At 37.7% G+C, this 25,412-nt stretch overlaps 1 protein-coding gene across 1 annotated transcript; it reads left to right on the top strand.

The window, feature by feature from the left end:
• Positions 1-756: 756 nt before the first annotated feature.
• On the top strand, positions 757-24,608 carry polr3a (polymerase (RNA) III (DNA directed) polypeptide A). The gene is made up of 31 exons (XM_026178514.1): positions 757-1,004; positions 1,810-1,945; positions 2,515-2,652; positions 2,944-3,115; positions 3,212-3,366; positions 3,620-3,859; positions 4,012-4,174; positions 4,342-4,478; positions 4,580-4,683; positions 5,250-5,391; positions 5,926-6,066; positions 6,189-6,258; positions 6,500-6,627; positions 6,705-6,843; positions 7,313-7,477; positions 7,653-7,825; positions 10,401-10,512; positions 11,741-11,859; positions 12,284-12,421; positions 12,980-13,150; positions 15,522-15,635; positions 17,823-17,909; positions 17,993-18,075; positions 18,908-19,078; positions 19,505-19,598; positions 19,767-19,859; positions 20,507-20,671; positions 21,679-21,843; positions 23,397-23,528; positions 23,620-23,752; positions 23,837-24,608. Exons 1-31 carry the CDS (start codon positions 961-963, stop codon positions 23,983-23,985), a joined length of 4,173 nt encoding a protein of 1,390 aa, XP_026034299.1. The 5' UTR covers positions 757-960; the 3' UTR covers positions 23,986-24,608.
• Positions 24,609-25,412: the final 804 nt, after the last annotated feature.

The following is a 25,412-nucleotide window of genomic DNA, read 5'->3' as shown; positions in this document are numbered from 1 at the left end:
TGAATTGATGCATTTATATGAGAATCCCTATGTTGTTATATTTAAAAAGATTTAAGAGTACATTAATTTTCTGAACAGTCATCTGGAGTCCATTAATATACTTCTCTTCATTTATTTTATTTACCTTTCATCATATAAGCAACCATTCAAAAAGTCATAGTTCTAATTTAAGAAGAGGTTTATTTTTTAAAGAAATAGTGTTTTTTAATTTAATTTAATTACTTTTTTGAAGATGAGCTAAATTCACCACAAATCCCCCTGGAAGTAGTACTCCTGTTAGCCGCTAGGTGTCAGCATACAGGTTATACTAGCTGTATCCGTACTTCCGTGACTTCTCTTTCCGCCTGTTGTTGGGTGTATGCTTACGATGCCTTCAATGGCTTTTATATACTCAGATTATTATTATTATTATTATTTTTAATAAATAGGCAATTAAAAACAAGCTTTGTAGGACTAGGCTGAGAAGACAATCGAGTGTAAATTTTAATAACAAAAATCCACAATATGAATATTATAAAATTAGCCTTTGTTAATTAAAATTAACTCAGCATATGATCGCCACATTTCTTTAAGAAGGAGATACTATGCGTATTTTTATGTCTATATTCTAAGAAGCTTAGAAAGAAAAAGTGGATTTTTATGTCTATATATTCAAATAATTAAATATATCCAGTATTATTCGGTGAAAGCATCTTTTTGTAAGTTTCCTATAGTTTTGTTTTTTAAATCTGTAAGGGCTAAAACAATCAGAGTACGTGTTGTTAAATTTCAAATAGACCCTGAAGGCAGCACTGCACGGTGGCTCCCATGCATGCTATCAACACATTGCATGCTGCTGACTGCTAGCATATTCACAACATGACAATATGCTGGCTATTTCTGTAGCTTAGCATCCTGCAATGAGGACAACATAACAATTTACTTTCGTGTAATATTATTAATGTAGTAGAAGCAGCCAAAATGGTGAAGGAGCAGTTCAGAGAGACAGATGTGGCCAAAAAAATGTGAGTATGACCGAGAGAGGACTCCTGTTAGCCTGGTTAGCTCGCCGGTTATCCACACAAGTTGTTTAGGTAGTTAATATAAGAATAGTTCTGAATTGCCGGATAATTTAGTCGTACTTACATAACGTAATTGTGGAATAGAGTTGAAAGCCTCTATGGACGCATTTAAAAAGTGTGATTAATGAGTAAATAAGCTTCATTGAATCTGCATATTGGCAACTAAGTGTCACGTAAACGCTAGTGTCACCCTGTAAGCATGCGTCACCCAATAGTTCAGTAAGTTCAAGATGGGATTTTATAGGTTTTCTTGTAAGCTTTGCCTGTGATATGCTAGAAAAAGTGGTTCCAACAACAATACAGCTGTGATCAGGACACGAACGAGCCAAATACTTTAAGGAGAAAAGTTTGATTCGAATGACAAGAGGTGTGTTTGGATAAGGACAGGTGAGGCTTTCAAACCTACGAACATGGTACCAGCTGTCAAGCATAATAATGGCAGCATCATGTTCTAGAACTTTCTGCTACTAGTTTCATCCACTTTTTGACAATGTACAAAATGGATGGAGTAATAAAGGAGGAGGCCTACATTTAAATCCATTAAATATGCGTCCTGTATAATCATTATGAGAACAGTTCAAAGAAATCATTTAAAGTTCAAGATTACTATGACTATGACATTGGTTATAAACTTCTGACCAAAGCTGGACCAGAGCTCAAGCAGTCCTGCTTATGTTTTCTCTTGTTACCAACTGAGGTATTAAACTCTTTAATTTGTTTTTGCTTTATTTTATGTCATTGTTTACAGAAGCCACATCTGCTTCGGCATGAAATCTGCCGAGCAGATGCGGCAGCAGGCCCACATCCAGGTGGTCAGTAAAAATCTCTACAGCCAGGACACCAAACACACTCCACTGGCCTATGGAGTGTTGGACCACCGTATGGTATGACATGGAAGACTTTTTACTTCTGTTTGCAATGACTCAAGAAAACACCTGAGAAATGCATAAATACAGAAATACAGGGCATAAGATCTAGTTAGAAGATATACTTTTTTAAATATACATTTTGAGATTTAGGCTCAAGGCTTAATGGAAGCTGTGGTATAAAGGCATGCATATGAGAGAGACATTTTCTTTGTGTACACGTGTGTATACACTTGTATTTATATAGTTTGCCTCTACTTTTCTAAAATTAAATAAAGGAAAGTTACTTTATGAATAAATAAGAACATAATGGTATTGTTTTAAGAGCTTTCACTCTTTATTATGACATATTTAAACATTTAACTTCAAATATTTTAACATTTGCACACTAAAGCTTCTTTTGGCTGCTCCTTTATTCACAGGGGGTTGTCACAGTGGGGAAGTCCACATGCTTGATTTTTACACCACTGAGCTCTTATATGGGTGTTTGGTAGATTTGCATTGGTGCATCAAAAACAGTCTTGAATTACCCATTGAGTTAATCCTCATATTTCAGCCTTATTTCTCCGATCTCGTGCTTTCTGCAGGGCACCAGTGAGAAAGACAGACCGTGCCTGACATGTGGGAAGAATCTGGCTGATTGTTTAGGACATTATGGCTACCTGGATCTTGAGCTGCCCTGTTTTCATGTTGGTTATTTCAAAGCCACAATAGGAATCTTACAGGTAAATCCAGTGTTTTCTTGTTGTAGTGACTAAAATATCTTACAAACCTTTCATTGTTCCAAGAGTACATGTTTAAGGAATGGCAAGGCACATTTTAAAATAGTATTTCTCCTTTAGGTGTCACTAGAGTGCCATAAATAGGCGAGAAATAAAGAGATTCTTTATTTCTTGAGTTATCATTTGTTGTATTGCCAAATGTTAAAGGTGAAATGATATGCAATGCATTTCATAATTTTAGACTTGTGAGAAACGATAATTCAGTCCCCTCTTTCTGATGGGTTGTGTATCCAGATGATTTGTAAGACATGTTCAAGGATAATGCTGACGAAAGAAGAGAAGCTGCAGTTCATGGATTACTTGAAACGGCCTAACCTGGCCTACCTCCAGAAACGTGGGCTGAAGAAGAAAATCTCTGATAAATGCCGCAAAAGGACAGTCTGTCTAAATTGTTCTGCTTTCAATGGTGAGAAGAGACCTTTCCATTTCATAACTGGTTCTTTTTAAAAGCCACCCTGACTTGATTGCTAAATCAATGTGTGTGTGTGTGTTTACTCTTTAGGACCAGTCAAAAAGTGTGGCCTACTTAAGATCATCCATGAGAAGTATAAGACGACCAAGAAAGTGGTGGATGCTTTTGTGTCAGATTTCTTGCAGTCCTTTGATATTGCCATTGAACACAACAAACTGGTTGAGCCACTACTGACCAGAGCACAGGTGAAGTTTTTTTACTACTAATTTCGTCATATGGCAACACATGGGTCTTATTTTAAAAAAGGACCAAAAAGTAGACCTAATATATCGACATGGCTGTGGCTTACAGTCACTGTATGGTTTATGGATAATTTAGAAAAATATTAAAAGCAATTATTTTAGATGTAAGGGATTTTTAAAATTTCTTTCTATGTATTTATTTATGTTTTAGAAAAATCGATGTATTCTTTGAACTCATTTCTAATTCCCTTTTCAGGAAAACCTGAATCCTCTGGTGGTGCTGAACCTGTTCAGGAGGATTTCTGAAGAGGACATCCCTCTGCTGCTGATGAACCCCGAAGCAGGGAAACCCGCAGACCTTATCATCACCCGTCTCCTTGTGCCTCCTCTTTGCATCCGACCGTCTGTTGTCAGCGACCTCAAGTCTGGCACCAATGAAGACGACCTCACTATGAAGCTAACAGAGATAATCTTCCTTAACGATGTCATTAAAAAGGTATCTTTCAACTGTACAGGTTAACAGCAGGGGCAATTAAGATTCATCTTCAAATCATCAATCCTTTAAAAATAAAAAGTCTGTCTGTAATAGAGTTATCAAATGTATTGTTTAATTGGAGATGTCCCACTTAACAAACTCTTCTCTTGCAGCATCGTATGACAGGAGCAAAAACCCAGATGATCATGGAGGACTGGGACTTCCTCCAGCTGCAGTGTGCCCTTTACATTAATAGTGAACTTTCTGGTATCCCCCTCAATATGGCACCTAAAAAGTGGACTAGGGGATTTGTGCAGAGGCTCAAGGGAAAGCAAGGTATAGTGTGTAATAAAATTTTGGCTAATTTAGCAACATTTAATTAAATTTTTACTTTTTTTGGCACTTGGCAGATGTTTGCTTTTATGTTGCTTGTACATCACACTGAGAAATGAAGAGTTTAAGTATCTAAATGACTGATTTTGTCTACTCTAATGGCGACTCAGGTCGATTCAGAGGAAACCTCTCTGGCAAAAGAGTGGACTTCTCTGGCAGAACTGTCATTTCTCCAGACCCAAACCTGAGGATTGATGAGGTGGCTGTCCCTGTGCATGTGGCCAAAATCCTGACATACCCAGAGAGGGTAAATCTTCTCCCATGATTAGCAGAAATAACACTAAATACCCATTTTTGATTTTAATCCTTGTGAGTGTAATACTGTATCTGAATTTGGCTTATCTCAAGGTAAACAAAGCCAATCTGGAGCTAATGAGGAAACTGGTCCGTAATGGTCCTGATGTTCACCCTGGAGCCAACTTCATACAGAACAGACACACTCAGATAAAAAGGTGAGGCTTAGGACTTTGTATTTATTTTACACCATACTCTGTTGTATTCTCTCTGCTTTAATATTTAAAATATCCTTTCTTTTTATTAGTCTATACAGCTCAAGTTCATTATTCTATTTATTTTATGTGATGATAATCTTTAGTGGGCACACATGGAATTTAAATGGTTTAAAAGTACCACTTCCCAAATGTTTATACACTGACAAAATGGAAAACCGGTAATAATCTAATTTATGACATCTATGATGTGAGAATGTCTGAAAAAGGAGCAAAGTGTTTCAGTATCGCTGCCTGTGGGCTGTTTAACTAGAAAGAGCAGATCGTGCATGTAAAGTTTCGGCTGACAAGCTGCTTGTCACAATTCAAGATCTGTATCTTCCAAACTTTGTTATCATATCCTTTGAAGAACTGAGGCATAAATGTAATCTGAGTAGAAAACTTTCATTTAATGACTGCAGCTGAGAGGTTTTCTTGTGAATTGTTGTTGAATTTCCTTTTATTTCCCTTTTTTGTTTAGTTTTTTTTAATTAATTAATCTTTTTTATCTACTGTTTTTTGTTTGTCAGGTTTTTAAAATATGGAAACCGTGAAAAGATTGCCCAGGAACTGAGGATTGGTGATTTGGTGGAAAGGCACCTAATAGATGGAGACATCGTCCTCTTCAATCGACAGCCTTCTCTGCACAAACTCAGCATCATGGCTCACATTGTAAGATGGGTTTTTTTGCCCTAAATACTTGTTAAACTGGTATTGTAACCATAATTTTCACAGCCACACAGAGAATTATTAACGTATTGTTTTTCTAATGAAAATGATAAAGAAAACAAGATTGAAAATGTTTCATACGATTCTTTTGCTGGTGTGCAAACACACACAAAATATCTTAACTAGGTTTTAGGACTCCTCGTGTTTTATCCGCAAAGATCGTAGTTTTGCGTATAGTTTTTTTGACGTTATTTCTTACTTTTTACTTGCAAAGGTTCTTTTAAACCCAGTGCTAAGTCAAGTCAATGCACGCACATCTAGAAATGTTTAAAGTAGAATACAGTTGCAGTCAAAATAATCTATTTGCACTTTTTAAAATTTAATAATTACCTGTTACACACTGAAAACATGGTTCCTGAACATGGTTCGCATTTTAGCTTTCTCTCTACTTTAAAAAAAATCTTGACTAATGAGAAATATTTTAGTTGGATCCTTTTGAATGACATAGTTTTTGGCACTTTTCAAACTAACACACAGGCCAGGGTCAAACCTCACAGGACATTTCGGTTTAACGAGTGTGTGTGCACGCCATACAACGCTGACTTTGACGGGGACGAAATGAATCTCCATCTACCTCAAACTGAAGAAGCTAAAGCTGAGGCTCTTATCCTCATGGGGGTATGTGTCATTATACTACATGGTGTTTAAACAAACTGCACACAGACAGATGTGGTTTTTGAACACATGAAAAGCTGTCTACAGGAAACTGCAGTTAGACAACTCATTATCTTTTCTTTCAGACCAAAGCTAATCTTGTCACTCCAAGAAATGGCGAACCCCTGATTGCTGCTATTCAGGACTTCCTGACAGGTCAGTGCAGTGATGTGTGGTAGCCAACTGTAGATGTTTTTGTATGATACGAGTGTCCCGGTTCTCAAAAGCATCATACATAGATGTATAATGTATGGAAATATTAAGAAAATAGTTAAAAAATCGGGAGGTATTTAAAAAAAAATCCATTCTCTACCAGATGGGTGTGCAGCTTTGCAATATTTGAAAGGCACCTGTTTTTTAATTTCCCATGAATTAACAATGTGTTTGTACTGCCTAGGTGCTTACCTCTTGACGCTGAAGGACACCTTCTTTGACAGATCAAAAGCCTGCCAAATAGTAGCGTCAATCCTTGTGGGTAAAGATGAAAGAGTTAGGATCTCTCTCCCTCACCCGGCCATAATAAAGGTACTCCACACTGCTGAGCTGGTTACATAAGTCTATATTTGTGACCCAGCACTAATAATCTATTCTGTGTCTGTCAGCCCATGGCTCTGTGGACAGGAAAGCAAATCTTCAGCCTAATCCTGAAGCCAAGTAAGGAATGTCCAGTCAATGCCAACCTACGCACCAAGGGCAAACAGTACTGCGGCAAGGGAGAGGACCTTTGTCACAATGATTCGTGTGAGTTTCTTAAGTAAAGACGTCCACCTAATGAAACCAAGTGTAAAGCTTTTGTTTGACTACATCTCACATTACAAACACGTCTTTATAGCGATGAAGTTTCAGGAGGAGGCTTTAAAGTTTGATTGTGATTGAAATTAAATACATTTAATGGATTACATTTGTTTGTCAGCAACTACCTAGAAACGTTTAATGAAGCCTGTATGAGCAGTAACATATGAGCAAAAAATAAGATTGAGTAACTGCCCGTCGCTAGGAGAGTTCATCAAATTTTAGTGTGATTCCAGAAAATGTAGCAAAAACAAGAAGCAGTAATCATGTTCCTGAAATTCCTTTGAGGTTTGAGAATGTCCTGTCAGATAGGTGTCAGGTGTCTCGAGGCGAACAGGGTGCGATGTTTTATTCACCTGGTGTTTCTATTCTGGATTTAATAGTATCGCTGTTTGTCCTATTCTTGTCATATCCCCAGTTGTGGTGATTCACAACAGTGAGCTGATGTGTGGTAGCATGGATAAGAGCACCTTGGGATCTGGCTCGAAGAATAACATTTTCTACATCCTGCTGAGGGACTGGGGACAGCTGGAGGCTGCCAACGCCATGTCTCGCTTGGCAAGACTTGCTCCTGTGTATCTCTGTAGGTGGTCTACAAGGAATTTATTACTTATTTCTTAGGTCTGATATATGCCAAGATATCTTCTAGTGTCTTGGTTTATATTAGAAAATTCAAAACCCTTTAAGAACAATAAACGATTACACAGAAGGGTTAGCCTGAAGTAATGCAGAATTATTTTTTTAACCTCAACTTTCAGCAAACAGGGGTTTCTCTATTGGAATCGGGGATGTTACACCAGGCCAGGGTCTGCTGAAGGCTAAGCAGGACCTGTTGGATGATGGCTACAAGAAGTGTGACGAATACATTGAAGCTTTGGACACGGGCAAGTTGCAGCAGCAGCCAGGCTGCACAGCAGAAGAAACCCTGGAGGTAGGCATGGACAATCTGCATCATTGCTGAAACATTTCATCACCGCACGAGACGAAAGCTTTTTCATTTAATTGATACCTTCCCACTACTTCTTGAACACCACACCAGTTGTGAGTCATTCAGTTCTATTCAATCCAGGTTTATTTACATAGTGTCGAATTACAACAACAGCTGGCTCAAGGCACTTTATATGGCAAGGTAAAGAGTTAGGAGGTAAAGAAACATAAGAGCTAAGGGAGATGGGACAAAACAAACATTTTGTCACATGCTGCAGTGGTGTGTAAACACCTGGGGAGTGAAAAGAGTTCCGTGAAGAAGAAATGCTCGGCAGCAGCAGTTTGGGCTGATAGCAGTGTAATCGACGGATGGTTCAGGTTCACCTGATCCAGCTTTAAGTATAAGCTTTATCAAAAAAGAAAAGTTTTGAGTCCTAATCTTAAAAGTAGAGAGGGTGTGTGTCTCCTGAACCTAGAGATTTATCCACAGCAGAAGGGTCTGCCTGCCACTCTGCTTTTAGAAACTCTAGGAGCCACCAGTAAGCCTGCAGTCTAAGAATGAAGACTTCTGTTAGCATAATAATAAGTCTTTAACTCCATCTTCCAAAAGCGAGCATGTGCTGTTGGAAGTAGACCTGTTGTAGAAGAACAGAAGAATTAATCAAGTGTTACAGCTGTGGTTTGGTCAGTATTTGTGTGAACGGTAGGCTCAGTTTCATGTTCTTAGCTGACATGAGTGGCACCTGGTGTTGTCCCCTGCAGCTATAGTCAATCTGGTTCAAGGTTTGTGCATTCAGAGATGCTGTTCTGCCTTCATTGGTTGTAATGTAAAGTTTATTTTGCCTTCCTATTAGCTTGAAGCAGCCTGGCCATCCTCTGTCCTGACAGAGTCATTTTCAGCTAGAGAACTGGAGCTCACTGGATGTTTTAAATTGCTTTTCTTCTCCATTCTGATGCAGCTTCAGCAGATCATCTTGACCATTTCTACATGCCTAAATGCATCACGTTCCTGCCATATGATTGGCTAATTAGACATTTACATTAATGAGAAGATGGACAGATGTAACTAACAAAGTGGTCTGTGGGTGTGCAAAGAAAAGAAGCAAATTGTTCGATTCATTTATGTTATGGGTTTACATTGCAGGTAATAGACCAAAGAGGATGGCAATCATTACCTCAGTAGTAAAGGCCCAGATGCACACAGAAAAATTAGTCTTCTCTCATTCCACTGATGGATAATAGATAGAAAGTAGGTTTGGTGACAAAGATGCTATTTTCAGTGCAATTCATGTTGCCAAGGAACAAAGAGTATTAAAGTTTTTCTTCCGCACTGGCAAATTAACAGAGTGACATGGCGAACAAGCAGTCTGGCTCTCAATCCAGTTGATGTGGAAACTACCAAAAAAAAAAAGAAAATGAGTCCATGACAAGGTTCCATCCTGCAAACCTTGAACTGACTGCTTGTGTTCGAGAAAGTTGGAATCAGTTTAAGGCCTTAACTCAAACGGTTAAGGTCATTATAAAAGCCCAGGGAGGAGCAACAAAGTACCTGATCTGATGTCTTTTGTTTTTTTATGAATCCCTATTCCTTTTTTCTTCCTCTGCTTAATTGGAAATTAACACACCATTAATTGATATATCTAAATTATAAGTTTTTTGAGGTTATTAAACCAATGTCATTTTTTGTCATATCTGTTATTTATTAGCTAAAAACCTGAGAAGAAAGCTGAATGAACATCATCCAGATGTGGTGATTTCATTATTTTCTCGCATGTTATAGCTCAGTAGGTAAAGTGGTCGCCCCATGATCGGAAGGTCGGCGGTTCGAATCCACTTAACGGCTACCCTGAGGTACCCCTGAGCAAGGTACCGTCCCTACACACTGCTCCCCGGGCGCCTGCTTAGTGGGCTGCCCACTGCTTCACTGAGTGAATGGGTCAAATGCAGAGAAAAACAAGTAATTTCCCCATGGGGATCAATAAAGTATCCATTATTATTATTATTATTATTATTATAAGCGCTGCCAGTAAAACCCAAAACTTTTCTTCAGTTTCTCAACAAATTGACTTTTTACGATCTAATTTCTGTATCTCTTGTCTTTCCAATATTTCCTGTTTGTCTGCACCTTTTGTTCAATAAAAGGCACAAATACTTCCAAAATTGTTCAAGCTCTGAAATCGACTTGACGGTAGGCTGCACATTGGCAACAACTGACCTTAAATAAGATCTTCACTGACCGATAGTCGTCATATCGCAGAGGGGCCATTTCCAACGATGATCCGTCCAATCATCGGGGTTTTCATAGGCTGAGAAAGAGCAATGTGTTTGGGCTGGGCTAGTTTTTGGAGAGTACAGCACGAAATCCAGTTTGTCTGTGGAAGCTTAAAAAGTAATGTTGAATGCTGTGATTTTTTCTGTTCATATTTATAGGCTCAGAAAGTTTCACAAGATTTTATTTAAGGTATTGAAGAAAAGGAAGTGTGATATTAAATTTTTATTTTGTGTATAAGAGAAGACCAAAAAAGGATAGATGTTGGTGTGCCATCTTTCAAGATCATTTTGTGTGTGTTTGTTAAAAGGCTCTCATCTTGAAAGAGCTGTCTGTCATCAGAGACCGAGCTGGTAGTGCCTGTCTAAGGGAGCTGGACAAGAGCAACAGCCCTCTAATTATGGCTCTCTGCGGGTCCAAAGGTAAGCTAACTGGAAAGCAAACAAAACAAATCGTAAAATCTTCATATAAATGGTCGATGAAGGTGTTGCCGTGTCTACGTGCAGCTGGAAAAAAATATTTTGAAGAGCTCTGAGACACAAAGTGGCTTCTTCTTGTTGTCAATACAATATTTACATGGATGGATGTTTTTTTTTAGCTCTTTGTAATGGTAAATAGTGAAGGACTTGACAGAAAAACTGTAAGACAGGAACCAAAAGAGCCTGGTTACATAATCAGATAATACCACAACAGTCACATTTTTGTCAGGCTTATTAGCACTAACAGACTTACAACGACACTCAAGGACTCAAAGGACAAAAAGCTATTATAGAAGTTATACAGTTATGTGTATATTATGATTGAAAATTCATAATCATTGCTGCCAGAACAAGAAAACATAATCTTAACTCAAAGGCAATAAAGAAGTAAAATTTCTTCCATTCATATGCACTCAGAGCCTGATTGTTACTGTCAGAAGACAATTTATGTTAACATACTTATACACCATAAAATCCAGGAATATGCTGGCAGTGTTGTCCGTTAGCTACAACATTCTAGCGAGGATGGCGTTGAAAGGTGGGCAGACACAGGAGTTTTATTAAACGTGTGATATGCTAACAGACACTGCATTTTAAATGACAGTTTTAATTGGCCTCACTGCACAGCCAGAATCTGCGAGTGTTCTCTCTTCACAAATCAGCTACAAGAAATCACAAAGTGAAGCTCGCATTGAGCATAAATACAAGGCTCAAGGACACTTTTGTCCACCGCTGGCTCTAGTTGAGTGTTTTGGTTTTTCTTTTCTTACTATATGATTTCAAACAAAGTCCAATATATTGGGTATTGCAGACACAGCCATGGAAATAATGACACACTGTCTTCAAATAAAGTGTGTTACAGCCCTGTCACAGCACAGTTACAGCCCTAATCTTTAATGTTTGAACTAACTTTAGTAGCATTAGTTACATTTAACATTTTATAACACTGTTCATGAGCTAGGCCCTGCGTCACCATGTGAACAGGTGGATGTAAGATTGCTATATTTCTTGTTTGCATGACAAAACTCAGTAGGCTTGATAAGCTGTTAATAAAGAGACCGTTAAACTACAGTGTTTCTAGTTGATAGATTTTTCAGGGCTTGCCAACCTGTTAAGTGCTAAATTGTTTAGTGTGTCTCACTTTTTCATCTGTCCCTGCTGTGTAACGCAGGATCCTTCATTAATATATCTCAGATGATTGCCTGTGTGGGCCAGCAGGCCATAAGCGGCTCTCGGGTACCTAATGGGTTTGAGAATCGCTCCCTGCCTCACTTTGAAAAACACTCAAAAGTAAGACCTTATTTATTTGTTTTAATTGTGTTACTATGTATTCCTTAAGTGCCATTCATGTTGTAGTTCTGGATCTGTTTTTTGTGATTTATTAATCAGTTAATTGTTGAGGCTTGTTCTTGTAACTGGAGATTATACGCTACAAACTTTGGTGTTTGACTGTAGACCTGATGTGTTGCATCCAAGGCTCTGACGCACTTTGATTATTTCGTAGTATTATTTCATTGTGCTACCCCTGCATCCAATACTCCAAAAGCTTTCATCAATTCCAATGTAGCTTTCATCAATTTCATCAATGACTAAACATCATTATGTTTAGTCTCTTTGCTTCTTTTTTTTTCTGAGAAAATAACAGTGCAACTGGATAACAGTTTCTTAGAGTACTCAAAGCTCTATTAATAGCTCACTGATGATTTCTCTACAGCTGCCTGCTGCTAAAGGGTTTGTGGCCGACAGCTTCTATTCCGGTTTGACACCCACAGAGTTCTTCTTCCACACCATGGCTGGTCGAGAGGGTCTGGTGGACACTGCGGTGAAAACTGCAGAGACTGGGTACATGCAGGTAAAGCTTTTTGGACCCATTTCTTTTGAGCCTTTTCACACAGTTCACTTCTGACGACTACTGCTGACACTGAGTCGCTGCAGGTCTTTACTTTGTCCCCAGGATGCTAGCATTTTTTTTGCGTGTTATATTTTAAGTTTTTATTGATTTTTTTTTTTCTTTCCCCCCCCCCCCAGCAAATTTTCTATTGCACAAAGTAATATTGCCTGTTTCAGTGTTTTATTTATTAATCCATGAGATCATATAAAATTGTGAAAAAAGGAAAAATGTCATCCCACATTCTCCTTGCAGTATGTCGTGTTAAAAAAGCCTCATTCCCATAATTTAATTTATTTTTTAAATCAGTCTAACTTTGCACATTAAATATTAAGATTTCATAGTATGTAATATTATTATATAATCATATCTGGAGCACTTTCATCATAGCTAATTAGGGTTTCTTATTCATTTACGCGGACTGTGGTTACACACTCATAGTGCAGTGTTGATGCAATTTGCAGTTCCATCGCATGTGTCAGTGTCATTATTATTTTGTGTCGTTTCTCTGTATTTTAATAGAGGCGTCTGGTGAAGTCTCTGGAGGATTTGTGCTCACAGTATGACCTCACAGTACGCAGTTCAACAGGCGACATCATCCAGTTCATTTATGGTGGTGATGGCCTGGACCCCGCTGCAATGGAGGGGAAGGATGAGCCACTGGAGTTTAAGAGAGTCCTGGACAACATTCGGGTGAGTTAATCAGAAATCGACAGCTTGACAAGCAGTCAATTTCTGTGCACTAAATATGTGCGAACCAGAGTAGAAGTTAATTTCTTCAGCCTTAAAATAACCCTTATTCTTTGTTTCTGTTGCAGTCACGTTTTAATTGAATATTTGTCGGCCATTTTCATATAGTTGAACTTTCATAAATTGTTTATAGTTATAGTTTGCCTTTTAAAAGATCTCCTTATTTCATTTGGTTTATTTCAAGGAGTAATTTTAAGATGAAAAAGCCGTGAGAAGCCACTTACTCTGGATAAACAAGAGTCCTTCTCATTTAGCTAAAAAATTCAGTGCAGGAATTAATGGGGTAAAAAAAAGGCGTAAGCACATCCCAGCCTTTAGAATCTCAATTTGATATGTGTTGATGATTTCATGCGTTTATATAAGCAGTGGTACGATTTATGTAATGTAACCTTTAATTGTTTTGCCTTGACGCATGCTCATGCCCAGTTAAGGAAATCCCAAAAAGTTGATTCTGTTCATCTTTATATTTCATCCCATGTTCTTTAGATGAGTAACAAAATGTTTCTCCTACCAAAGACGCTACGTCCAGATGAACAGAATCAACTTTTTAGGACCTTTATTGTTTTATTGTAGTCAATAATGTAGACATAGTACATTTGACAACTTTCAGCCCCCCCACAGTCATTATTTTAGCTTAAAAGTACATTTTCTAGGGTTGCGTAAAGGACATCATCCATTTAGAATCAGCCTTTTCTATTCATTGTATTCAACTTGATAAAGATTACTTTGACTCTTCAACCGTTTAAACTTTTAAAAACGGTTGCTTGTTCCTTCCTACAGCTGTCAGTGTTAATATCATTGCTTTATTGTAGCAATGACCATGATATTTTAATATTAAAGCAGACATGAAGTTTCTGAAAAATCTAATGTTTCTGCAACTCCTTCTTGGACCCGGTGACTGGTATGATGTGTTACTAATTCCAGAAGGTGGCAGTAATTCACCCACAGGTTACGACAGAAAAACATCTTACTAATTACGAGTTATCTGTTTAAAAAGCCAGGTACTTTGATGTTATAGGCTACTCTACAGACAAAAGTGAAATGCAAACCCAAATACTATGACCGAAAATGTTCATCAAAGTCCTTCAAGTAATGAAAAAACATCTTGCACTGAGATAAAGCGCAAACTATGTAAAGGTAACAGATGGGCTGTGGTCAAATGGCACTAGTCTGATCTCTGCTCTCCAAACCTTGACTGTGCAGGTAATTTGTTACCACCTTGTGGGCAATTGGGTGTTACACAAACTAAAGGCTCAACTGACCACTTGAATTCAGCGGATTAGCTGAGACTCCACCCACTAAACATGGCAACTCCAGGGTACAAGAGCCCAACGTAATGTCGGCCATAGTGTAAACTCTTAGACTTTAAAATGATTCCACAAGGCAGTGGATGTACATTGGCTACGTCCATCTTTAATGTGTACTTTGTCAAATATACACACAAAAAAGCTGTGATTAAAAAACAAACATAGTTTAATTAAAAAAGGCACATTTTATGGTTTGGAGTACTGGTTTTGTTCAGCAGTACTGAAACTATTTGAATATTATAATGTTGCTGTTTTCTTTTCCTGCTACTGTAAACAGTCTGCTTTTGAGCTGGAGAGGCAAAAAACAAACAGCTGAATAGTTGAAATTGCAGCCAACTAATTTCTTACTAACATATTTTTCAGAATTTCTGACCTTGTAAGTGTTTAAAATGACTCAAATCAGTTTACTCTGCCCGCTAAACTGCCTTCCACAGAGAATCTTTGAACTGACCTGTAGGATTAACGATTAATTGCTCTATTCACCGTCAGGTCATGTCTCATGTGTACACAATCTGCTGCTTGTCATTGAGGTTAAAAGCGTTGTTGTTTTTCTGAAATCACTCTCTAAGATCCAAATAGAAATCACAAGCTTGCAGCATTAGAGGTTCCATATCTCTTAAACGAGGTCTTTTTAACTAGGATAACCAGCAGAGAACAAATACAGCTTTTTGCCAGTAATGTTTCAAATAATTACGATAATTTAATGAGTTTAATACATTTAATATGAATCTGTTACTGGAAAGGTGTTCTGATTTGATCCGCTCATTGCCAAGGGCTGTCAAGTCTGTAGACAAATTTTTAAAGGATAAATATGAAAAAAATAATTAGAGTGGCTGTCTTTTACATATTATATGCTCAAAGCACTGACCCTTAAACTGGGACAGAAAGTATATAGTACATTTTCTTCATGTTCACTTTGAAGCATTTTCAGCTGCTATTAATATCAACCATCATGAGCTATTTACAGCTGAACTGTGAGTGCTTCTGATCTTCTCTGTTCCTCCCAGGCGGTCTACACGTGTCCAGATGAGCCTGCACTGAGTCAAAACGAGCTGGTCCTCACTGCAGACGCTATCATGAAAAGAGCTGACTTCTTATGCTGTAGAGACAGCTTCTTGGAGGTAAACCCATCACAGTATTTGGTTAACAATGTTTTATAGATTTTTTTTTTAATTAGGAAATTATGGCATAGCTTATTATGCTTATTATAGCGTAGCTTATTATGAATAGAGTTTCAATTGAAACTGATTCACAGTAAGCTTAGTGGTTATATTAGATGTTAAAATAAGCACGAAAGTAGCTAGGTAGTGTTTTTCTTGGGAATTGTAAATCATGACTACTTACCACTTTTCTGCCATGTAACTGCAGCAGTAACCTCCATCCATCCTTGGCTTTTGCACCACCTGATTTAGTTATTTGGGTAACATATCACTGGCTTGTAGTCTGTGTTTTTCGTCAGGTGATGGAACAAAATTGTTTCCACCTTTAGCGAGAACAGGTTAAGTATTATGCTTAGTTGGAGTTTCTTGAAGAAGCTCCCTTTTTAGGTACCAAGTTATTATCAGAGGCTGACACATAACTGTTATTTGCAGACATGCCTGAGGTTGTGCACTAGGCAAATGGCCTTGCTATAGCACTAATATCGTGATATGACAGTTTTAAATGAATAAACATAAGAATTTATGCTGGTATTATGGTGGATTGATATGATATAGCACAACGCTTAGAGGCCACAATATCAAATACACTGAGATAAAAATTCAAAATAAGCAACAACAAACTGTTTTTTATTTAGGGTATGAGAGGCTAAGAGTATGTTTTTATTTATTTATTTTTGTTTTGTTTGGTCTTTGTTCTTTTTTCTTTTTTCTTTTTTTTAGTAAAATGTAGCACACATCAGATCTTTGGTTGAAACGGAAGACTGATAATACATGTCCTTTGTAGTCTGTACTTAGAGGAGTCGGACGGTTGGATATAAGTCAGGCGTGCCAAATCATTTAAACTGCTCTGTTCCTCGTTCTGCAGCCAGATGTAACCCTATAAGACAAAATGAATCAATATGTTGATCAATTATTAAATCATTCACTGTTGGAAGTGAGAGGGAGCCTTAATAATATTCTCCAGAAAAAGCTGAAAAGTAGTTTTTACCAAATGATACCAAACGAGAATGCATAATTACTTTGTTGTGGACTAGCCGAATAATTCATTTAGTGCCTTTGTGAGTAGGGCTGTGCGATATGACCAAAATCTCATATCCCGATATAAGAATTCTATCGTCCGATAACGATATGAATCACAAAAATGTAACATTTTCTGTAAATTCTGTGAATCTCGGGCAGCTCGACTTTCTGGAAGTGTTTCCAGCTGCGCGTCATGTTGCTGGAGTCGAGTGTTTTAACAGATGCATGAAACTACATTATTAGACATAAGTTGTAACGGCCGCCATTTTATTTTTCAGTATTTATTACACGGCGTGCTGCGGGGAAAAGCCTGTTCTAACGTTTGAGTCTAAGGTTTATTTTTTTAGCACCTGGCGGCTCTTTTTTAATTCTCATCCGTAAATAATCTGCTCTTTCAGGTGATTCAGTTTATTTTGAAAAGTCTCAACAGGATCTTGAGCTTTATAGTGAAAGGTTTATGTGGAACATAAACAAGCGGACACGCGATGGTGTTACCGTCGTTGTTGCTAACGTCGTTGTTGCTAACCACAACCCATAAAAACAGGCGCTTGTCCGTCCTAGTGTGGTTATATTAAATATAAGAGAAAGAGAGAACTTTAAGAAATTAATATAGCCACTACAGTGACCATCAAAACGATGAAAAAATATTAATAATAATAATAATTTTTAATCAAATACAGAGAGACATGCTGTCATCCAAACCCAAAGCCAGCTGCATGCAGTTAATGGGTTTTCTGATGGTAACAAACATGACTCTTTTCCCTTTTATGAAGGAATTAACTGACACAGGCGCAGAGAAGTACCTGGAGGTACAGTTATCAAGCATGCGGTGAATTTTGAATGGCGTGTCAGTGACAATTGGAAATCATTAATGGAATAATCCTGCTGATGCTGTTGTATAATAAAACAGCACCTGATGTTGTTCTGTACTGATTTTCCAACATCTGATTGCTCATTTTAAAGTGTTGCTGATGTTTAAAAAAAGACTTGTCAGTGTGTTGTACTGGGCGCTTGAGTTCTCCACTCCTTAACAGTTTGTGATTTCTAACAGCTGCATGACAGCAGCATTTGTTGTTGAGGATATGTTTGAGTTTGGAGGTGGAATTTATTCTCTCCTCTCTACTTTAGGAAATAAAGAAATTCATTAAGAGCATTTCAGAAAGGATCAAGAAGACTAGAGACAAGTACGGCATCAATGACAATGGGACTAGTGAGGTAGGTGTCACGCAAGGCTTAACAAACTTCAGCCTCACAGCATTTGAAAAATAATTGGTATTCTTTCTGTCTTGTATTTACAGCCAAAGGTTCTTTATCAGCTGGATCGTGTAACTCCTACCCAGCTGGAGAAGTTTCTTGAAACCTGCAGAGACAAATACATGAGGTACAAGACTCATATCCAAGTTTGAGGCTTGTTATTTTTGTTTCTCGGCTCCATCTGTCCATCCATCCTTCCATTAGGTAACCACAGAGCCAAAAATGGTTGCTCTTTGGTTTTTAATCATAAAAAAGTCCCTGTTACTACATACGCAGCCCAAAATATAGAGAACAATTGAGAGGAAATTTGTAATCAATTCTGATTGTGCTTCAAAAAGCTTTAAAGTAGTTGAAGCTGGGGAGGAATGAACAACTCATCTATTTTAAGAAAATGAAAAGGCAATGCAACAAACACTTAGAAGTGTACTGAAAGGTTTATTGAAAGTTTGGTAAGGATGTGGAGGTGCCAGAAATATTCACTCAAAACCAAACTATAATGGTTGTACTAGAGAAAAAGTCAGAAGGCTTTATGCCATCAGAAACCGTGCAGAGTGACTGGCCATCATTGTTCCTTTGACAGCACTGCGCTAAACTCTGCTGGAGCTTGAAATAGCATGCTGTGTTAACCATGTTTTTTGTGATTTCTGTTTTTAGAGTCAGCCTGGGGTTAAGATTTAGTTTTATTTTTTTAAGTGGTTGACTTTGTTTCCCAAATGATCATTCATCTTTTCTGAGAGCTGCTAAAATGACATTAGTTTAAATGCAACTCCAATTTTACTTGTCAGTTTGATGAAAGCTGATTCAGCTTAGAGACTCTGTCTTGTAATATATATATATATATATATATATATATATATATATATATATATATATATATATATATATATATATATATATATATATATATATAATTTTTTTTTTTTTTTTTTTTTTTTTTTTTTTTTCTCGTTTCTCGATAGAGCTCAGATGGAGCCAGGATCAGCAGTTGGGGCCCTTTGTGCCCAGAGCATTGGAGAGCCGGGTACTCAAATGACACTAAAAACCTTTCACTTTGCCGGTGTTGCATCAATGAATATCACTCTAGGAGTGCCTCGCATCAAAGAAATCATCAACGCCTCCAAGAACATCAGGTATGATATTCAATTATGGAGATGTCTCATTATATTCCCTCTGTCATTTGCGCCAAGGACAAAAAGACAAATATACCTCACAATTCAAAGTTGGCCATGGGCTTTGTCTTGATGTCTTTGTAACATCGCTGAAAATTACTGCTGCAAGATGGAGTAAGAACGATTTCAAGACCTCCGCCTTCCTGAATGGAAGCAATTCTTCTGTTTGACATTTACTGTCAGACGCCAGTGCTGGATTTTGCAGCTCTAAAGCTGTCCATTCCACTTTTATTGTGAGAATATATTTGATCACTTGCTTCAATCCATGGCTTACACACAGAATTAGAGCAGTTAGCAGAGTAAGCTATGCTTGCCCATGGTGTTTTGTGTCACAGTAGTGAATACATCCCTAATTTGTTTTGAATTATCTATTGAAAATCCACTCAGCACTCCTATAATCACGGCTCATTTGGATGTGGAAGATGATGCTGACTTTGCCAGGCTGGTGAAGGGGAGAATTGAGAAGACTCTTCTAGGAGAGGTAACCTGAACCAATCAGATTTCCCTCCCTTTTATTTACAAATCAAAGCTTTGAAATCATTACTAAGGGATGTCAATGGTTCAAGTAGAGGTGTTGTTTTAAAAAAAAAAGAAAAGAACAAGCTGTACAGAGCTGTAATAAGGTAGGTTCTCATTTTGTCCTTTACAGATTTCTGAGTACATAGAAGAGGTTTTCCTTCCAGATGACTGTTTCATCTTGGTGAAGCTGTCACTGGAGAGAATAAGACTGCTGCGACTGGAGGTACCACAGCTTTATTACTTTTACTCCCACTTTGTGTGAACATCTCAGGCACTTCCCCCTCCTTTCACACATCTAAATTAGTTCTGAATTAGTGCACCTGGGATGTTAATCTATAGTTTTAATTGTCATTTTACGTAAGCTGGGATACCGTTGTGCTTGTAAAAGTACGTATGAGGCCTGGGAACTCGGGGATAATGTTAAAACGGACTGTCCAGCGCTGCTTAGACTTCGTTGTGTCCTCATTTCTACTATTTTTAGCTTCTCAATTATATTTGAAGAAGAAATAATGTTCATTTTTATACCTTCAAGGTTGATTTCAGGATGTAATTCATCCTGCATATTTTCAGTACATGTTGGGGTTTTGGTTGAACTGCTTTAGAATAAGGGAAAATCAAAACATATGTTTTTATACTCTCACTTTTTGCTTTATGTGCAGTTACAGATAAGTCTGCATAGCTTAAACCATTGGAACACTGAATTCTTTGTTTTCTCTACCTACTAAAATATGATAACACTGCATTTCTTTAATAGTAGCAGCTACAGCACAGTGCTCTGACTCATGAGTGCCTGCAGGTTAAAGAGAAGTGCGTTTTGTGCGGCGTGGAAAAGAAAACAAGCTGTGCCTTTGATTTCTCGTCTCTTCTCAGGTAAATGCAGAAACGGTGCGTTACTCCATCTGCATGTCTAAACTGCGAGTCAAACCGGCAGACATCGCTGTACACGGGGAGGCGGTGGTGTGCGTGTCTCCTCGAGAGAACAGCAAAAGCTCCATGTACTATGTGCTGCAGTCACTAAAAGCAGAACTTCCCAAGGTGAGAATGTCACGTGTGCAATGGTTATTTTCTTTTGTGCACACATGCTTTCTGTGTGCAAATTGAATTCAAGGTCAAGGCCGGTCAGGGCTTCTTACCTATGGAAAATTCATGTTTAGAAAGCACAGATGCTGCACTGTGATTTCTGCCGATGTCTGAGAATACTGTATGGATGTGGAGCAGCTGAACACTGGATGGCAAATTTGTTCCTTTGTGATACTGGGCTTTATAAATTACACTGAATTGCCTTTTAGTTTAATTGCTCTGTTCAATAAAATATTTAAGAGTGTTTTACACTGGACCTGTTGTGCTCATTTTCACTGCTTTACTTTTATTCTTTCACTCTGGTTTAAGCACTAAGTCATGCAGCGTTACTCCATTAAAGTATATTTATTGTGTTCTTGGCCTTGGTGGAAACCTTTAGTTCATCCTTTATTTAAGAGCAAAAATCAACTTTATTTTCTCTGCCTTCCTCCTTCCCTTTGAGCTGACTTTCTTATCATTATCTTACCCTTGTAAACAGATGGTCTGAGCAGCAGGTGGGAAAGGCTGCTGTGAAAGTGATAACCATATTAAACCTTTAACATAAAGTGTATCGTATTTCATATCATGTCTTGGGTTTTTGAGGCCCCTACATCATCAGTGTGATTATTTATTAACTCTAACTGTGACCCCCCCATTATGTTTTTGAGAAATAAATTGACCCATAAAAACAATATATGCATTTAACTTTATTGTTGATGTTGTTATTGTGTTGTTTTGTTTCTTTGTTTGTTTTTACCTGAAGGCTCAATAAACTCCTCGGTTTAAAAAATATATATATAATTGAATTTTTTGGCCGTTATTATTTTGGTAAAGATTTAATATGTCACTGTGAATGTATGACAGAATATACTTTTCAGTACATGTTCTGAACTGTTTAATGCTTAAAGTGCTCTCAAAGCAGGGATAACATGGAGTCCTGTGTATTTTCTTGTCTTAACTGTTTGCACTTACTCATTTGAAAGGTGGTGGTTCAAGGGATACCGGAGGTTGCCCGAGCTGTCATTCATATTGACGAACAGAGCAGCAAGAGTAAGTACAAACTCCTGGTGGAGGGGGACAACCTGAGAGCGGTTATGGCGACACATGGCGTGAACGGAAGTAGGACCACTTCAAACAATACTTATGAGGTATGAGTCTTTTTTTTCCCCCCAGTGTCAAATGTTTGTACATCATACATTTTTATTGATATAAAAAAAGAAGAATGGGGTGCAGAGGTTTTATGGTGAATTTTCTTTTATGCACACAGGAGGCTCAAAAGTATACATACAGGCTCAAATATATACACAGGCTTGTAAAATGGACCGATTCTTATATAGTGCTTTTCTACTCTCCTGGAGTACTCAAAGCGCTCTATACAACATGCCTCATTCACACCAGCTCATACAAGCACATCTAAAGTGCAAACTAATGAACATTCACACTCCGATGAACACATCAGGGGGCAACTTGGGGTTAGTATCTTGCCCAAGGATATTTGTCATGCAGACTGGGAAAGCCAAGGATCGAAGTGCCAACCTTCCAATCAGTAGCTGATCTGCTCTACTATCTGAGCCGATGGCTTTAGCAAATTGCATCTTGACCACAATTTTGGCTGAATATCTGCCCACTCTTGGGAGAATTGGTAGAGTTGATTGAAATTGGTTGGTTTTCTGCACAGACCCTACGTTTAAGCACAGTTTAGAAATTACAGACCCAACCATTATGCCACCAGGGTTAGCTGCCACCTGTCAGCTGTTACAGCACTCTTTGATTTTCTTGTTGTTGGAATGGTTAAATGCTCAGAAATGGGTGTTTGTGTGCCCAATTCCTTTTGTTTTTAAAGTTATTAAAGATGTGTCTTGAACACTTATTTACCCTGGAAAAATAGCAAGTGAAAAAAATTATTAGAAGCCCAAAATTAACAGGCTATTCATTCCCATGATGAGAGTAGGATCACTCTGAAAATCCAAGCTGAAGATTTAAAAAGAAAAAAACTGCACAACTGAAGCATTAACATTTTTGCTGTCATTGATGGGCAAAAACATTTGCACAGTTTTTCATTCACTTTTAATTAAATTGTCATCATATTTGTGTCTAATATTGTCCCTAAGTGTTATCGTTTGGTTAGAAATTAGTAGAAATATGTGTTAGAGGCTCATCAAGTTTTCTTGTTATATGATACAAGTTAAATAAATTAATTAATAAATTAATTAAGATAAGCAAAGCTAGTTTAAAAGTGTTTCAGCCTAGATCAGTTCTCACTACTTTGCATTAATGCTTTTATCTAACAACACAAAGCCTGGTCCATGACACACAGGCTGTGAGACAAAAGGACTCTAAGAGAGCTGGAAGTTGTTGCTGCTGCTACACTGAGTATTCAGCTGTCCTTGTAGGCTGGCAGTTTTTGATATTTCATCACTCAAATGGAGCACTAAGTTTTCTAATACATCCACTCTTGTGCGTTTAAAATAAATAAATGAATTTCTTGGATGAACCTGTTGGCTCAAAGTGCATGAAGTAACGGACACGTTTTAAAATGTCAACTGTAAAAAAAAAAAAAGAAAAAAAAGAAGGAAAACAATCGCATAAATTATGCCAGCTGAAGGAACTGAGAACACTTTCAATTGGCTGTGGGGAGTCTGCATCAGGGCTTTTTAAAATGTGTTTGTTTTTTAAACAAGCTTTTCTGTGCACTTGATAGGTCGAGAAGACCTTGGGCATTGAGGCTGCTAGATCCACAATCATAAACGAGATTCAGTACACCATGGTGAACCACGGAATGAGCATTGACCGACGTCACGTCATGCTTCTTGCAGATCTCATGTCCTATAAGGTAAGAACCGCTGATCTACATACATTACATGAATTAATATCCTTTCATCTCCTTGTAGGGGAACTAATGTAACCATCTTCTATCCTTTAAGGGTGAGATCCTGGGAATCACCAGGTTTGGTTTAGCAAAAATGAAGGAGAGTGTCCTCATGCTGGCTTCTTTTGAGAAGACAGCCGATCATCTCTTTGATGCTGCCTATTTTGGACAGAAGGACTCAGTTTGTGGTAAGCTGCTGTTTCATCTGCATAATGAAATTGATCTTCGTGACTTGACTGGCCTGTTAACATCCCCCTGTGTTCCTGTTTCAGGTGTGTCTGAGTGTATCATCATGGGGATTCCAATGAATATTGGAACAGGACTATTTAAACTGCTTCACAAGGCTGACAGAGATCCCTCTCCAGTCAAAAGGCCTCTCCTCTTTGACAATCCAGACTTCCATTTATCTTTGATCACATAGCATCAAAGGACAAAACAGCAGGGATATTTAAAGGTTTTTTTTTCATAGCTGACAAATATTATCTTCAACTAGTACAGAAGTGCCTGCCAATGTGTCACATCATTTTCTGTTTGGGGATTTAACAGAAAATGGGATTGTGTATTTTTGTTGGTTGATAAACTGTGAGAAGACTGAATTTCATTTTAAAAGGCTAGCAGCGCTCCAGGTAGAATTACTTATTTAAGTTAAATTTTGGGTAACAGCAAAAAAAGCAAAAATGTAAACACTTTAAGGTCATAATCTTGTGTTCCTGCACTGATCACACTGTGAAAAACATTGTTATAAACAGGTGTCTCGCTAACATGAGAAAGATTACCTCTTAATTATGAAACAGAATGGATTTCTTCTGTGCTGGTACTTAGTTTTGCATAATATATGAACTGCTTGCATCTTAGCGTTGCAGCTTCTCCCACATCGCAAAGCTCATATTTGGTTGTTTGACATTTTTATTGGGTTTATTTTTTCTTCAACATTCAGTTCAAGAGAAGTTCAGTTTCAGTTCAGAAGTTGATCTTTTTACATCTTGTAAGAAACCTGTTCTTATAATAATGTAAATAATGTAATAAATAAATTACTCAAAGCCATGTTCTTTGGTATTTACAGTGATTTCTACAGCAGTGTTTTAGGGTCATACCATCCAATTTAGTGTGCTATTTTTTTTATTTTATTTGAGTAGCCTCAATTTACAACTGTGTCTTTTTAGAGTCCTTATTAGTGTTTTTTTTTCATTGTATCTAGTGCAGAGTCCAGCCATCCAGTGGAAGGATTATATATGAGGAGAGGTAAAAAGAAGTTCCACTTTGCACCATTCACACTTAAAGCTATAGCCCACTGAGACTCACCTGATAACCTAACGCATACGGTCACCTGCTGAACAAGTGAGCTAAATTGGCACCTTCTTATTAGTTTACCTTTAACTGATTAATTCACTCAAGCTGCTCTGATGGCAGCTGTAGCTTGGCTGATCCCCAGTTTCTTTCATTTGAATGTCTGTTACTTGAAGTAGCTGCAAATAAGCACTCATATGACTGTATAGCCTAAAAGCTCATGGTTAAAAAGCGCTTTTAAATGGCCTCCTTATATTTCTAAATTAAGAATTTGAGTGCAGTTGCATTCGCTGAAACTAATGTGTAATGGCTAATGAGTTATCTTTGTGCTTTTCCCCATGTAGTTAAATTTGTTTTTCAAGGAAAAGCCTTGAATTTTACTCATGTTGTTGGTAGAAAGAGGTTTGACATCAAATATAGAGATGATCAGATCAACGTTCAGTCCAGTACACCTTGTGTGCTCAGTAGTTAAAAGAATCATTCCTGTCTCTGTGCTATCAGGAAATAAAAGGCTTTTGGAGTGCTATAATGGAAAATACAGTAATATGGTCAAAATGCTTT

This window comes from Astatotilapia calliptera, chromosome 8, assembly GCF_900246225.1.
Source record: "Astatotilapia calliptera chromosome 8, fAstCal1.2, whole genome shotgun sequence".
NCBI classification, from domain to species: Eukaryota; Metazoa; Chordata; class Actinopteri; order Cichliformes; family Cichlidae; genus Astatotilapia; species Astatotilapia calliptera.
This window is presented reverse-complemented; position numbering and strand designations above follow the sequence as displayed.